This window comes from Pongo abelii, chromosome 18 (genome assembly GCF_028885655.2).
Source record: "Pongo abelii isolate AG06213 chromosome 18, NHGRI_mPonAbe1-v2.0_pri, whole genome shotgun sequence".
Taxonomy (NCBI): Eukaryota; Metazoa; Chordata; class Mammalia; order Primates; family Hominidae; genus Pongo; species Pongo abelii.
In genome coordinates, this window is record NC_072003.2 from 34,420,754 (window position 1) to 34,438,334 (window position 17,581).

General features: G+C 36.7%; 1 protein-coding gene across 4 annotated transcripts in view; it reads left to right on the top strand.

The window, feature by feature from the left end:
* The window catches only part of ZNF267 (zinc finger protein 267), a 43,569-nt gene that overhangs the window by 10,898 nt on the left and 15,090 nt on the right, over window positions 1-17,581 (top strand). For all 4 annotated transcript variants that reach the window (XM_002833990.5, XM_009236387.4, XM_054533826.2 and 1 more), the window contains one exon: window positions 525-620. In XM_002833990.5, the coding sequence (XP_002834036.1) occupies window positions 525-620 (96 nt within the window). The remainder of the gene's footprint in view (window positions 1-524; window positions 621-17,581) is intronic.

Genomic DNA, 17,581 nt, shown 5'->3' on the forward strand with positions numbered 1-17,581 from the left:
AATATCTAATAACTAAGAGTTTTATTTCTTTTCTTTTCAGAATGTCCCTTGGGATCTTGTGCTTTGTATGAGTTAGTTTTAGATTCTTGTTTTCAGGAAAAAAAATAGGGGTTTTGTTGATGTAGAAAAAATTTCATAATGTTTGATTTTGACATTTGCCTTTTTATTTGAGGTGATGTACAAGTTTCACTCTAGTCGTGATTCTAGAAATTGGTTGACATAAACTGTTGTTGCTTACACTTTAAAATCCAATTTTTTTATGTTTGTTTTTGATTCAGTCAGATTTGCAGGAGAAGCTCAAGATCCCCAGATTTAAAATTCTTCCTAAATATTCTAAAGAAGCTGGTAGGAAACAGTATTTTGAGAACTACTTTTCAAGAATCTTCTATAATGTCTTCTTTTTTCTACTGAGCACAGTACTAAGTTAGAAATTAATCCTGTCCTGTGGGGCCAAAAAAAAGTATAAAAATAAAAAATAAAAAGAACCCTCAGTAAGAGTCATGTGAATTTTTCCAATAAAACAGGTCTCGTTGTCTCTAAGCCGGACCTGATCACCTTTTTGGAGCAAAGGAAAGAGCCCTGGAATGTGAAGAGTGAGGAGACAGTAGCCATCCAGCCAGGTAGGTGGGAGCGAATGAAGTAGACGACATGGGCAAGAGGTCCAGCGGTCAAGAAAGAACCAGACCTTGAAGTGTGGATTGGGGAGTTCTCCCATGGAAATGATTTTTGAGACACCTGGGTTTATTTCTTTCTCTTGCTGCTGTCACAGAGGGACATCTTCTGTCTCATATTCTTAAATTATCTGATGATTCTCCTTCCCCTTCTGTGATCCACCATCCTACTCACAGTGACAGCCAAAGTGCTCCTCTTGGCCTGTGAGGGCCTGCGTCATCTGCCTGTTCTTCCATTGATTTGGGGGCTCTGGGAAAGTCTGTGCATGTTTCTACCTCTATGTGAAACCACTTCCAAAGTTCTGGTTTTGCCTCATGTCAGAAGTGTGTGAGGAGAGTGATGGACAGTGGAATTTTTTTCAGAAGTCTCAGGAATTCTGTGGATAGATGTCACATATTTTCTGATACATTAATTTTTAATCCTATGTGGTTTCCGAGGTGATCCTATAGAAATTAAGATGCACTAATTTTATCAAAATACAAGGCATCTTCCCAAATCTAAGAAAATCTAATCTTATGTTTCACTTCAACTTCTCATTTTTCCTTACCTGAGCTACGATAAGAAATTTAAACTCTGTAGGCACAGATTCCACAAATGTAAAATAGTTTAATGTGTATTACTTATTATGTAGAATTCTTATCTAAACTTTTGTCTATGGGGAGCTTAGAACATTGTCCAGTATATAATAAACTCTAAACTGTTGCCTTATATCTTAATAACTATCATTCTATAATTTTGTCTGGTTCAGTATGAAGCTTACTGAGAATGTGTCCTTTAGTTCCTTTTTTTTCTTTCTAGACATATGATTCTTTCCACAAATATAAATATTATCTATTTAAAGGGTACATCTTGATGATTTGGTATACATACACATTGTGTAATGACTAACACAGCAAAGTTAATTACCACATCAGTCATCTCACATTAGATGCCAATTTTTGTGTGTGTGGTGAGAACTCTTAAGATGTACACTGTTAACAAATCTCAAGTATACTATAGTGCAGGGGTCTATAGTACTGGTCTGTGGCCTGTGAGGAATCCGATCACACAGCAGGAGGTGTGACCATTGGGCCAGCGAGCATTACTGCCTGATTGCTGCTTCCTCTCAGATCAGCAGCAGCATTTGATTCTCATAGGAGTGTGAACCCTTTTGTGAATTGTGCATGCAAAAGATCTAGGTTGTGTGCTTTTTATGAGAATCTGTCTAATGTCTGATGATCTGAGGTAAAACAGCTTCATCCCAAAACCACCCCTGACTCGACCTCCATCCATGGAAAAACTGTCTTCCATAAAACTGGTCCCTGCTGCTGAAAAGGTTGGGTACTGCTACTATAGAGTATCATTAACTATATTTACAATGCTGTACATTAGATATTCAGAATTTATCTTGTAAATGAAAGTTTGTACTTGTTACCATAATGTCTACCTTGTTTATTCATCCATATTGTCAGAAATTGCAGTACCTTCTTCATTATGTCTGAATAATATTGTATATATTGTGAATAGTTGGCTATGAACATAGGGGTACAGATATATCTTTGACATATGATTTTATTTCCTTTGGTTATACAATTAGAAGTAGCATTGAAGGTTCATATAATACTATTTTTAATTTTTTTTGAAGTGCCTTCATGCCATTTTTCATAATGGCTGAATCAATTTACATTTCCACTGACAGTGTACAAGGGTTTTCTTTTCTCCACACTCTGACTCTTAATATTTCTTGACTCTGACAGCAGTCATTCTAATAAGTGTGAATATTTATTTATTGACTCTTTGACAACAGTTATACTAACAAGTGTGAGGTGATATCTCATTAAGGTTTTACTTTCATTTTCCTGATGAATAATAACATTGAGAACCTTTTTATAAACTTGTTTGCCACTTCCATGTCATATTTTGAGAAATGTCTACTTGAGTCCTTTGCAAATTTTTGTCAGATTTACTATTTTTTTTTTTTTTTGCTATCAAATTGTGTGAGATTCTTAATATTTTGGATATAAAACTCTTATCAGATCTATTTTCTCCCAATCCCTGGTTGCTTTTTCATGTTCTGTGTTTTCTTTGCTGTGCACACACTTTTTTGTTTGATTTAATGCTACTTGTTTTTATTTTTTGCTTTTTGTTGCTTGTGATTTTTTGATGTGATAGCCAGAAAAATTATTGCCAAGGCCAGTGTCAAAGAGATTGTTCCTTATGCTTTTTTCTAGAAGTTATACAGTTTCTGGTTTTGCATTTAAGTGTTAATTCTTTTGAGTTAATTTTTGTACATGCTATAAGTAAATTTTATTCTTTTGCATATGACTACTTTTTTTCAGCATTATTTGTTGAAGAGACTATACTTCCCCTTTGTGTATCTTGGTGCCCTTGTCAAAGTAATAATTGACTGTATGCACATGGGTTTCTTTCTGGTTTTTGTATTCTATTCCATTGGTCTATGTGTCTGTTTTTACGTCAGTACCATACTCTTGATTAGTATAGCTGTGTAATAGTTTGAAATGAAGAAGTGTGATGCCTCTAGCTTTATTCTTCTTTTTCAAGATTGCATTGGCTATTTGGAGTTATTTGTGATTCCATAGAAGTTTTATAATTTTTTCTATTTCTGTGAAAAATGCCATTAGAATGTTAATACAGATTTCATTGGATCTGTGAATCATTTTGTGAAGTATGGACATTTTAGCAATATTATTTTTTCCAATCCATGAAGAAGGGATATTTTTCCATTTGTGTCTTTTTCAATTACTTTCATCAGTGTTTTATAGATTTTACTGGACAGATCTTTCACTTCTTTTGTTAAATGAAGTTATAAAATTTAAAAAAAATTTTTGATACTATTATAAATCAGATTTTTTTGTAGCTTTTTTCTCAGTTTATTGTTAGTATATGGAAATGCAACTAATTTTTGTATATTTTTGTGGCCTCAACTTTACTGAATGGATATATTAGCTCTATTTTTTGTTTGTTTGGTATAGTCTTTATGGTTTTCTGTGTCTTAAAATCCCTTCGTCTGTAAACAGCAAGAATTTTACTTCTTTATTCCCGATTTGAATGCCTTTTTGTTTCTTTTTCTTACCTAATTGTTCTGGCTTGATTTCTCACTACTATGTTGAATAGAAGTGTTGAAATTGGGCACCCCTGTCTTGTTTCTGATAGTAGAGGAAACTTTCAGCATTTCACTGTTTACTCTGTTGAGATGGATACTTTTGTATGTATGTTGTTTGGAGTTTTTATTATGAAAATGTATTTACTTCTGTTATAGGCTTTTAATAAATTTTTTGAGAGGATTATATGATTTTCATCTTTTTCTTATTGTGATATATCATTTAAATTGTGTATGTTAAAACATTCTTGCATCTCAGGGATAAATCCTACTTGATAATGATGTCTGATCCTTTTAATGTGTTTTTGAATTTGGTATCTAGTATTTTGTTGAGAATTTTTGCTTGTATCTTTATAAGGAATATTGTTTTGTTCCTTTTTTGTAGTGTCCTTATCTGGCTTCAGTATGAGATGTTGGTGACCTCATAAAATGAGTTTGAAAGTGCTTTTTTCTTTCAGTTTTTTGGAAGAGTTTGAAAAGTGTTGACATTTCTTCTTTAAATGCTTGATACAGTTTACCCATGAAGTCATTTGGTCATGGGCTTTTTTTTTTTAAATTGGGAGATTTCTGAGTACTTCTGTCTTCTTTCTCATTATTAGTCTTTTGGGTATTTCTGTTTCTTCACAGTGTGGTGTTCTTTCTAAGAATCAGTTTCTTCTAAGTTATCTTTTTTTGTTTGTAATTGTTCATAATAGTTTCTTATTTTTTCTCTTTCTGTGATATCAGCTGAAATGACTACTTTTCCATTAATAACTTTTTGAGTCCTCTTTCTTTTTTCCCTTGGATAATCTAGGAAAAGTTTGTTCATTTTGTTTTTTTTTAAAGACTCTTAGTTTTTTGATATTTTTTGTTTTTCTAGTCTCTCTCTCTTTTTGCTCTAATTATTATTATTTCCATAATTACGCCAACATTGGGATTATTTTGTTCTTCTTGATCAAGCTCCTTGAGGATTACAGTTAGATTGCTTATTTGAGATCTTTGTTTTCCTTATTGTAGAACTTTATCATTTTATACTTCTGTCTTAGAACTGCTTTTGTTACATCTCAGAAGTTTTGGTTTCTTGTGTTTCCAATTTCATTTGTATCAAGATAATTTTTTATTTCCCTTTTGATTTCATGGTTGTTCAGAAGCATGTTGTTTAATGTCAACACTGTATTAGTCTATTCTAAAGAAAAGAGATTTAATTGGCCTACAGTTCTGCAGGCTGTACAGAAGCATGGCACCATCATCTGCTTGGCTTCTGGCGAGGGCCTCAGTAAGTTTGCAATCAGGGCAGTTGGTAAAGGGAGAACAGGCAGTCACATGGCAAGAGCAGGAGCACGAGACTGAGTTGGAAGGTGCTACACACTTTTAAACAAACAGATCTCATAAGATCTCACTATCAAGGACAGCACCAAAGAATTCTTGAGGGATCTGCCCCTATTATTCAAACACCCCATATTAGGTTCCACCTTCAAGATTGGGGATTACTTTTCAACATGAGTTTTGTGGTGGGAGACAAAACATCCACACTGTATCACACACATTTGTGAGCTTTCTAGTTTTCCTCCTGCTGTTGATTTTCTAGTTTTACACCATTATGATCAAAAACTTGATATAATTTTAATCTTAAATTTAAAAAGACTTGTTTTCTATTTTTGGTTTAACATATGATCTGTCCTGGAGAATATTCCATGTATTCTTGAGAAGAATGTATATTCTCATACTGTTTGATAAAATATTGTCTATTTAGTTTATGGTGTTATACAGGTGAACTCTTTTTTTTATTAGTTTTCTCTCTAAATATTCCATGCTTTGTTGTAAATAGGACATTGAAGTTCCCTGTTATTGCATTTCATTTTCTCACCACAGGTATGTTAACGTTTGCTTTATGTATTTGGGTGCTCCAGTGTTGAGTGCATACATACTTTTAATTTCTATATTCTCTTAACAAATTAACTTCTTTATCATCATGTGGTGAACTCCTTTCCTCTTGTGACAGATTTTTGCATGGAAGTCTGTTTTGTCTAATATAAACAACAACCACTCCTGACTCTTGGTTGTTGTTTGCATGCACTATGGTTTCTATTCTTTAAGTTTATGTTTGTCCTTAAGTCAAAAGTGAGTCTTTTGTAAGCAGCATAGTGTTAGTTTAAAAAATTCATTTAGCCACTCTGTGTTTATTCTAGTCTGTTTTATTTTCTATAATAGAATACCACAGATTGGCTAATTTATAAACAGGGGAAGTTTATTTGGCTCATGATTCCAGAAGCTTGGAAGGCAAAGAAAATGACACTGTTATCTGGTGAAGGCCTTTTCGCTGCATAATAACATGGCCAAAGGCCTGAGGGAGAAGAGAGCTCCCTTTTATAAGACTCACTTTTGTGATAACTAACACACTCCCATAAGGACATTAATTCATGAGGGCAGAGTCCCAATGGCCTAACCACTTCTTAAAGATCCCACCTCTTAATTCCATCACAATGGGTATTAAATTTTATCCTAAATTTTGGAGGTGACATTCAGTCTATACCAGTATCTGTTTATTGGATAATTTAATCTCTTTGTGTGTAAAGTAATTATTGATACATAAGGATTTACAATTTTAGTTTTGTTGTTTTCTGTTTTATAGTTTCTTTTTTTCTCATGCTGTCTTCTGTCAATTTTTGGATTTGTTTTTGTTGTTTTTGTTTTGATGGCTTTTTCCATTTGTGTATCTACTACAGTTTTTTCCTAGAGGTTATCATGAGACTTAGATAAAATATCTTATATTTATAAAGGTCTAGTTTAAGATGATAACAATTTAACATCTATCCATAGAAAAAAACTCCACATTTTTTCTCCCTTTCACACATTTTATTACTATATATGTTATACTTTATAACATTTTATACTGTGTATTCATTAACAAATTATTGTAGCTATATTTATTTTAATGCTTTTATTTTGTAGCTTTTATACTAGAGTTAAAAGTGATTTGTACACTAACGTTACAGTATTAGTGTATTCTGAATTTCACTATGTATTTACCATTTCCAGTGACATTTATACTTTTAACTTTTTTTGTGTTTTTCATTAGCATTTGATATGGTTTGGCTGTGTCCCCACCCAAATCTCATCTTGAATTGTAGCTTCCACAATTCCCACATGCTGTGGGAGGGACCCAGTGGGAGGTAATTGAATGATGGGGTGGGTCTTTCCTGTGCTATTCTTGTGATGGTGAATAAGTCTCACGAGATCTGATGGTTTTATAAAGGAGAGTTTCCCTGCACACGCTCTCTTCTCTTGTCTGCTGCCATGTGAGATGTGCCTTTCACCTTCCACCGTGATTGTGAGGCCTCCTCAGCCATGTGGAACTGTGAGTCCACTAAACCTCTTTCTTTTGTAAATTGCCCAGTCTTGGCTGTGTCTTTATCAGCAGTTATGAAAACGGACTAATACAGTAAATTGGTACCAGTAGAGTGAGGTGCTGCTGAAAAGATAGATACCTGAAAATGTGGAAGCAACTTTGGAACTGGGTAGCAGGCAGAGGTTGGAACAGTTTGGAGGGCTCAGAAGAAGATAGGAAAATGTGGGAAAGTTTGGAACTCCGTAGAGACTTGTTGAATGGTTTTGACCAAAATGCTGATAATGACATGGACAACAAAATCCAGGCTGAGGTGGTCTTGGATGGTGTATTAGTCTGTTCTCACACTGCTGATAAAGACATACCCAAGACTGGGTAATTTGCAAAAGAAAGAGGTTTAATGGACTTACAGTTCCATGTGGCTGGGGAGGCCTCACAATCACAGTGGAAGGCAAGGAGGAGCAAGTCACGTCTTACATGGATGGCAGCAGGCAAAAAGAGAGGGAGCTTGTGCAGATAAACTCCCCTTTATAAAACCATCAGATCTCGTGAGACTTATTCACTGTCACAAGATTGGCACAGGAAAGACCTGCCCCCATGATTCAATTACCTCCGACCAGGTCCCTCCCACAACACATGGGAATTCAAGATAAGATTTGGGCGGGGACAGAGCCAAACCATATCATTCCGCCCCGGCCTCTCCCAAATCTCATGTCCTCACATTTCAAAACACAATCATGCCTTCCCAATAGTCCCCCAAAGTCCTAACTAATTTCAGCATTAACGCAAATGTCCATAGTCCAGAGTCTGATCTGAGACAAGGCAAGTCCCTTCTGCCTGTGAGCCTGTAAAATCAAAAGCAAGTTGGTTACTTCCTAGATACGTTGGGGGTGCAGGCATTGGGTAGCCATTTCAAATGGGACAAATTGGCCAAAACAAAGGGGCTATAAGCCCCATGCAAGTCCGAAATCCAGCGGGGCAGTCCAATCTTAAAGCTCCAAGATGATCTCCTTCGACTCCATGTCTCACATCCAGGTCACGCTGATGCAAGAGGGGGGCTCTTACAGCCTTGGGCAGCTCTGCCCCTGTGGCCTTGCAGGGCATAGCCACCCTCCTGGCTGCTTTCACTGGCTGGCATTGAGTGTCTGCAGCTTTTTCAGGTGTCCAGTGCAAGCTGTCAGTGTATCTACTCTTCTGGGGTCTGGAGGACAGTGGCCCTCTTCTCACAGCTCCACTAGGCTGTGCCCAAGTAGGGACTCTGTGTGGGGGCTCCAATTCCACATTTCCCTTCTGCACTGCCCTAGCAGAGGTTCTCCCTGTGGGCCCTGCCCCTGCAGCAAACTTCTGCCTGGGCATCCAGGCGTTTCTGTGTATCCTCTGAAATCTAAACGGGGGTTCCCAAACCCCAATCCTTGACTTCTGTACACTCGCAGGCTCAACAGCACGTGAAAGCTGCCAAGACTTGGGGCTTGCACCCTCTGAAGCCACAGCCTGAGCTCTGTGTTGGCCCCTTTCAGCCACTGCTGGAGCCGCTGGGATGCAGGGCACCAAGTCCCTAGGCTGCATGCAGCATGGGGACCCAGAGCCTGACCCAGGAAACCACCTTTTCCTCCTAGGCCCCTGGGCCTGTGATGGGAGGGGCTGCCGTGAAGACCTCTGACATGCCCTGGAGACATTTTCCCCATTATCTTGGTGATTAACATTTGGCTCCTTGTTACTTATGGAAATATCTGCAGCTGGCTTGAATTTCTTCTCAGAAAATGGGATTTTCTTTTCTATTGCATTGTTAGGCTGCAAATTTTCTGAACTTTTATGGTCTGCTTCCCTTATTAAACTGAATACCTTTAGCAGCACCCAAGTCACCTAGGTTACAGAGCTTTAAGATTCACAATGAGACTAATGTTAGCAGGCATGCCTTTATGGGCACAGATGTGTGTGCCTTCAGGGAGGTCTCAGATGAAGCATAACTGCTCCAAACTGTGGCTGCATGCAGCTGGAGCCAGGTTACAGTGCCACTTCAGGTCCACATTCAGATAATTGTTGATGGTCCTATGTATAGAACCACAGATAGATTTTTTTCCCTGAGAATCTCTGTGTGGGCAGGACTTTTTTTCCAGACCATGGGTGAGAGGTGAAGAAGGTGGGTTTTGCCTGATTCATGTGTCACAGAAATTCTGCATGTATGTCACCTAAGACTTAGGTGGGTATAAGTTGTCCTCGGTTCTTGGCAGATGGTCCTAGTGACAGGACAAAGGCCAAGTGGATTATAGCTAAGTCTACAGTGGGATGTGGCAAGTTTTGTTCTGTAGCCAGGACCATGATCAGCAAGCCTGCCACTTGGCCAAGGGCAATGTCTAAGGTCGACCAGCAAGGTCTCATTTTTCAAGAGTAGTGATTCTCTCTTCCATGTCTTCCTTTTGGGCCATGGCTTTATGGACATCTTCTTGCAATTTGGAGTTCATTTCTTCAAATTTGATGAAATCTTTCCTAGATTTGATGAAAATCTTTCAGATCCTCTTCCAGCTCTGTCACATGACTGGAGAGGGCAGCCAGGTGCTCTTTCATTTGGCTCTGCTTCCTTGACTGTTTATGATTTCTTGGACCTCACTTACTTTAGCAAGGTCTTCCTCATAGCTTAAAGAACCATCAGAAGATCTCTTTCCATTCATGTTTGGTGTATTTTCTTGTTCATGGTTTATGTTAAGCACTCCACCTGTTAGTGTTTTTTTTTTTTTTTTTCTGACTATTCTGTTCTTTAAGAATCATTAGCTCTTTGTGTGTGACACCTAATTCTTCTTCTAACAAACTACATCTTTCAAGTGCTGCTCATAATTGCGCTCTCACCTTTTCATCCAGAGCTTTGTGCTGTTCAGATAATGACTTCAGTGCTTTCAGCACTTCAGCTTCGCTGGACATGCCTGCTGGAGACTGCATTTGTTTCTTCACCACTGTCATCCTAAGATACCACTCATGCCTGGAGACAGGGCATTCCAAATGCTCTAATAGCAGCCTGGTGGTGTTCCTTTCTGCTTTCATTTTTCAGCAGTTTCTTCTTTCCTTTCAAGGAGCTGTTCCCTGCATACATTGACTTCTTTAGTAAGTGCCATGAACTCCTATGGAGGTGGAGTATTGAGCTGTCTCTGCAAGGAATCTCTTTCATGACCAACCTCATGTAATTTCCCCTGGGTTAGTGCCAGCATTTCTGGAATCTCAGTGTGTCAAGAAGACAGCCTCTTCCTTCTAGCATGCAGACCATCCACCGTTCAAAATATGAATCTGCATCTGGCTGTGAAGGGGAGCCGGACCCATGGCTCCCACTTCCTCCCAGGGGGCCTTCTGCTTCGCTGATGGCCGACGTCACCTCTCATATCATCTTGCTTGCCATGGGAGCAGGCAAGGAGGCTCTGCAGTGTCTAGCAGGTGGGTGCGAGCTCTGGGTGAGCTCGGGAACTGACGAAGGCAGCCCGCGGCCAGACATTGGCAGACAAAGTATTTATTTTTCTACATATGGCTTATTTCACTTAACATGAGATTCTCCAAGTCCATCCATGTTGTTTCAAATGACAGGATTTTATTCTTTTTTAATGGCCGAAAAGTATTTAATAGTATGTATGTACAGCACATTTTCATTATTTATCTGCTGCTGTACACTTGAATTGGTTTTCTATCTTGGCTATTATAAATAGTGCTGCAATAAACATGGGAATGCAGATATCTTTGTCAAACTCTGATTTCCTTTCTTTGGGGATATACACCCAGTAGTGGAATTGCTGGATCGTATGGTACCTCTATGTTTGATGATTTTTTGAGGAATCTTCATACCATTTTCTATAGTGGCTATACTAATTTATAATTCCACCAACAGTGTTTATGCTTTCCTTTTCTTCACCTCCTCACCAACACATTTTTGTTATTATATTTTGTCTTTTTGATTATACCCATTGAAACTGGAGTGAGGGGGTCCCACTGGGTTTGGATTTGCATTTCCTGTGTGATTAATGATTTTGAGCATTTTTTATGTACCTGTTGGCCATTCGTATTTCTTCTTTTGAGAATGTCTAGTAAGGTCTTCCACACATTTTAAAATTTGGTTATATGTTTTTATTATCTTGAAATCTTAAAGCTTCTTATATGATCTAGATATTAACACCTTTTCATATGTATAGTTTGCAAATATTGTCTCACATTGTTTAGGTTGTCTTTTCACTCTGTTAGTATTTTCATTTTGTATTTAAACTCTTTTTAGTAGGATGTAATTATATTTGTTTTTTCTTTTGTTATATGTGCTTTTGAAGTCTTTATTTTTAAGAAACAGGGTCTCACTCTGTCACCCAGGTTAGAGTGAAGTAGCATGATCATAGCTCACTGCAGGCTTGATTTCCTGGGCTCAAGTGATGCTCCTGTCTTGTCCACTTGAGTAGGTTTACTATAGACATGTGCCACCACACCCAGCTAATTTAAAACATTTTTTTTTAGGGACAGGATCTCACTATGTGGCCCAGGATGCCCTCAAACTCCTGACCTCAAATGATTCTCCCACCTTCGCGTCCCAAAGCATTGGGATTACAGGCATGAGCCACTGCAACTGGCCATGCTTTTGAAGTCTTATTTGAAAAATATTTTCCAAGTCTGTTGCAAAGCATTTGCTGTATGCAAATGCCCTATGCAAACTATGAAATAGTTTGGGCTGATTACATTTAATTCTTTAATCCAGTTTGAGTTGATTTTTTTGGTATATGGTGAGTGGTAGGGGTGTAGTCTGATTCTTCTGCGTATGGATATTCAATTTTTCCTGCATCATTTCTTGAGGAAACTGTCTTTTCCCCAAAGTGTATTCTTGGCACCTTTGAAAATCAGTTTGCTTTAGATGCATGAATGCATTTTTTTGGCTCAGCAGGCATATTGGTCTATATGTCTGTTTTGGTGCCAGTACAATACTGTTTAGCTTACTGTAGCTTTGTCGTAAATTTTGACGTAAGGTATTGTATTGTCTCCAGATTTATTCTTTTTGCTCAGGATTGTTTTGGCTATTCAGGGTCCCTTGTGGTTCCATATAAATTTAGAATTTTTTTCTCTATTTCTGTGAAGAATGCTGGTGACTTTTTGATCAGAGTTGCATTAAATCCATAGATCATTTGGGGTAGTGTGGCCATTTTAATTATATCTTTTCAGTCTATGAGCACAAGATATCTTTTCATTTATTCACATATATTTTATTTTTTCATCCATGCTTTGTAGTTTTAGTGTAGGAATATTTCATCTTCTTAGTTATGTTCATTGCCAGGTATCTTAATTTTAGTACTTAGTAGATGTCTTTTACATCTAAATTGGAAACGAGGAAGTTAAATGGTTCCTGTTAGAGACAAAAAGATCTTACATTTACAAAACCTGAACACAACACCAAACACCAAAAAAAAAAAACAACCAGAAAAAAAAAACACCCAGAAACAACAAAACTGTTAGGAGTAATAAATTCACTAAAGTTGCATGATATAAAATTTCATAATTCCATTCACAATAGCTACAAAAAGAAAGTCAGTTCATTTAAAGTTCATGTTTGTGTATGGTACAAAGTGAGGTTCAACTTTATTCTTTTCCATGCAAATTTCTAGTATTTCTAACATTCTTTGGTGAGGAGACTGTTCTTTCCTCGTTGTGTGTTCTTAGAACCCTTGTTGAAGATAAATTTACTATATACATGAGGATTTATGGGCTCTCTAATCTTTACATCATCTATAATACTTGTCTGTCTTTGAGTACCACACTGTTTTGATTACTGTAGCTTTGTAATATGTTTTAAAATCAGAAAGTAGATGTCTCCTTTTTTACCCCCCAAGATTGTTTGGCTATTTCTGATTTCTTGAAATTCCATAGATATTTTAGAATATTTTAATACTTCTGCAAAGAGATCTATTGGTATTTTGATAGAGAGTACATCGAATCTGTAAATCACCTTGGATAGTATTGACATCTTAAGAATATTGAGTCTTCAAACTCTTAAGTGTGTGTTTGAGACTGTTTAATTTCTACATATTTGTAGGCCTGCCAGTTTTCTTTTCATTTTTAACTTCAAGCTATTCTGTTGTAGTCAAAAATAATACTTTGTGTGATTTCCATCTGTTTAAATTTGTTAAGACATTTTATGGCTTAAAAAGTTGTCTATCTGGAATAATGTACCATATGTGATTAAAGACATTGTGTATTTTGCTGTTAGGTGAAAAGTTATGTACATATGTTAAGTCTAATTGTCTTTAGTGTTCAAGTCTTCTGTTTCCTTATTGATATTCTTTCTGTTTTTGGGTTTGTTCATTTTTGCATTACTGAAAGTGGAGTATAGAAGTCTTCTACTATTATTATGCTGCTGGCTACTTGCTTCAATTCTGTGAAAGGTCACAATGTATATATGGGAGCTGTGACATTAGGTGCATATATGCTAATGCTTGTTATAGCTTTCTGGTGAGTGGACACTATTATTATTATATAATGCCCTTTCTTGTATTTTGTGACAGTTTTTGATGTAATGTGTATTTTGTCTGATAGTATTTTACTTTGCATTTAATTTCTTTTTTCCATGCTTTCATGTTCAGCCCATGTGTGTTTTTGTATCTAAAGTGGGTCTTTTATTGAAAGCATAGTCGGATCTTGTTTATTGAATTTCAGCCAAATTTTGTCTTCTGAATGATTTAATTTTTTTTATATACAAAGTAATTACTGAAAGGGAATGACATTGCTTTTTGTTTTTTGTTTTAGATCTTGTAGCTTTTTTGTTTCTGTTTTCCTCTTGCTGTCTTCCTTGGTGTTTTATTGATTTTTTTTAGAGTGGCATATTTTGATTCCTTTCTCATTTCTTTTTGTGTATCTACTATAGGTATTTTTGTGGTTACCATAGATATTACACAAAACGTCTTAAAATTATTAATTTGCATTAACCTGATAACTTTAGTAGCATACAAAAATCCTGACTCTTTATGTCCCCTTATTGTGTTTTATTGAGGTCACAAATTATATGCTTTTTATTGTGAATCCATTAACACAGATTTACGGTTATTTTTAAGTGTTGTCTTTTCACACACATAGGCTCAAAATAAAGGGATGGTGGAAGATCTACCAAGCAAATGGAAAGCAAAAAAAGCAGGGGTTGCAATCCTGGTCTCTGATAAAACAGACTTTAAACCAACAAAGGTCAAAAGAGACAAACAAGGCCATTACATAATGGTAAAGGGATCAATTCAGCAAGAAGAGCTAACTATCCTAAATATATATGCACCCAATACAGGAGCACCCAGATTCATAAAGCAAGTTCTTAGAGACCTACGAAGAGACTTAGACTCCCACACAATAATAATGGGAGACTCTTAACACCCCACTGTCAATATTAGATCAAGGAGACAGAAAATTAACAAGGATATCTAGGACTTGAACTCAGCTCTGGACCAAGCAGACCTAATAGACATCTACAGAACTCTCCAACCCAAGTGAACAGAATATACATTCTTCTTAGCACCACATTGCACTTATTCTAAAATCGACCACATAATTGGAAGTAAAACACTCTTCAGCAAATGTAAAAGAACAGAAATCACAACAAACTTTCTCTCAGACCACAGTGCAATCAAATTAGAACTCAGGATTAAGAATCTCACTCAAAACTGCACAACTACATGGAAACTGAACAACCTGCTCCTGAATGACTACTGGGTAAATAACCAAATGAAGGCAGAAATAAAGATGTTCTTTGAAACCAATGAGAACAAAGACACAACATAGCAGAATATCTGGGACACATTTAAAGCGGTGTGTAGGTGGAAATTTATAGCACTAAATGCCCACAAGAGAAAGCAGGAGAGATCTAAAATCGACACCCTAACATTACAATTAAAAGAACTAGAGAAGCAAGAGGAAAAAGTCTTAAAATTACATAGTAAAAGGAAAATGTGAGAGATGTGCCTAACTGTGGTATTTAGGAACAGGAAGTCTACATACCTGTATGTATTTCAAAGTTAACAGGCTCTCTAATGCCTAGTTATTGGTTATACAGATTGCATAATGCCACTCAATATTTTTATTTAAAATACTTTATAAGCATATTATAAATGATATACTCATATGAGTGTATTTTCTAATAATCTAGATTGTAATACAAAACAAAAATGAATCAAAAAATAAATTGCAATTAGGACTTCTTAATTACCTTTTTAGAAATTAATCTAGCTGCCAATTGCATTTTAATTGGACCCTTGGTGTCAGCCATATATATATATATATATACATATACACATACACACCACACACACACAATGTGTTTGTTTATATATATATATAAACTGTGTGTGTGTAGTGTATTCATTTCCACAAGATACTGAAAATTTCTTGTCGTCTTTGTATCCTATATTTCCATGTAATTATTAATAATACAGAATTGTATCAGGTAAATTAAAAAAATTAAAAAGACAGCCATACAGTCACACACACGAGAAAGTGTTTGTCTTTTCAAATGTATAGCAGAATTAAAAGTATTCTATATACTATTATTACAATAATACCAAATACTTTGTATATATTATTACCTTAACCAGAAAACTTTATACTGTTACATGATTTTGTGTTCCTCCCTACCATCATGTTATTTTTCAATGTAAAGAACTGACTCCTTTAGCATTTCTTGTATGACAGGTCTAATGGATATAAATTCATTTAGCTTTTATTAAGAATTCTTTATTTTTTATTTTATTTTTTTTTTCCTGAAACGGAGTCTGGCTCTGCCGCCCAGGCTGGAGTGCAGTGGCGAGATCTTGGCTCACTGCCAGCTCCACCTCCTGGGTTCACACCATTTCCCTGCCTCAGCCTCCTGAGTAGCTGGGACTACAGGTGCCTGCCACCACGCCAGCTATTTTTTTGTGTTTTTAGTAGAGATGGGGTTTCACTGCATTAGCCAGGATGGTCTCGATCTCCTGACCTCGTGATCCGCCCATCTTGGCCTCCCAAAGTGCTGGGATTACAAGTGTGAGTCACTGTACCCGGCGCCAAGAATTCTTTATTTCTTTTTTTTTTTTTTTTTTTTTTTTTACTTATTTTTATTTTTTTATTTATTTTATTATTATTGTACTTTAAGTTTTAGGGTACATGTGCACAATGTGCAGGTTTGTTACATATGTATACACGTGCCATGTTGGTGTGCTGCACCCATTAACTCGTCATTTAGCATTAGGTATATCTCCTAATGCTATCCCTCCCCACTCCCCCGACCCCACAACAGTCCCCAGAGTGTGATGTTTCCCTTCCTGTGTCCATGTGTTCTCTTTGTTCAATTCCCACCTATGAGTGAGAACATGCGGTGTTTGGTTTTTTGTCCTTGCGATAGTTTGCTGAGAATGATGGTTTCCAGCTTCATCCATGTCCCTACGAAGGACATGAACTCATCATTTTTTATGGCTGCATAATACTCCATGGTGTATATGTGCCACATTTTCTTAATCCAGTCTATCATTGTTGGACATTGGGTTGGTTCCAAGTCTTTGCTATTGTGAATAGTGCCGCAATAAACATACGTGTGCATGTGTTTTTATAGCAGCATGATTTATAATCCTTTGGGTATATACCCAGTAATTGGATGGGTGGGTCAAATGGTATTTCTAGTTCTAGATCCCTGAGGAATCTCCACACTGACTTCCACAATGGTTGAACTAGTTTACAGTCCCACCAACAGTGTAAAAGTGTTCCTATTTCTCCACATCCTCTCCAGCACCTGTTGTTTCCTGACTTTTTAATGTTCGCCATTCTAACTGGTGTGAGATGGTATCTCATTGTGGTTTTGATTTGCATTTCTCTGATGGCCAGTGATGAGCATTTTTTCATGTGTCTTTTGGCTGCATAAATGTCTTCTTTTGAGAAGTGTCTGTTTATATCCTTCGCCCACTTTTTGATGGGGTTGTTTGTTTTTTTCTTGTAAATTTGTTGGAGTTCATTGTAGATTCTGGATATTAGCTCTTTGTCAGATGAGTAGATTGCAAAAATTTTCTCCCATTCTGTAGGTTGCCTGTTCACTCTGATGGTGGTTTCTTTTGTTGTGCAGAAGCTCTTTCATTTAATTAGATCCCATTTGTCAATTTTGGCTTTTGTTGCCATTGCTTTTGGTGTTTTAGACATGAAGTCCTTGCCCATGCCTATGTCCTGAATGGTATTACCTAGGTTTTCTTCTAGGGTTCTTAGGTTTTAGCTCTAACATGTAAGTCTTTAATCCATCTTGAATTAATTTTTGTATAAGGTGTAAGGAAGGGATCCAGTTTCAGCTTTCTACATATGGCTAGCCAGTTTTCCCAGCACCATTTATTAAATAGGGAATCTTTTCCCCATTGCTTGTTTTTGTCAGGTTTGTCAAAGATCAGATAGTTGGAGATATGTGGCATTATTTCTGAGGGCTCTGTTCTGTTCCACTGGTCTATATCTCTGTTTTGGTACCAGTACCATGCTGTTTTGGTTACTGT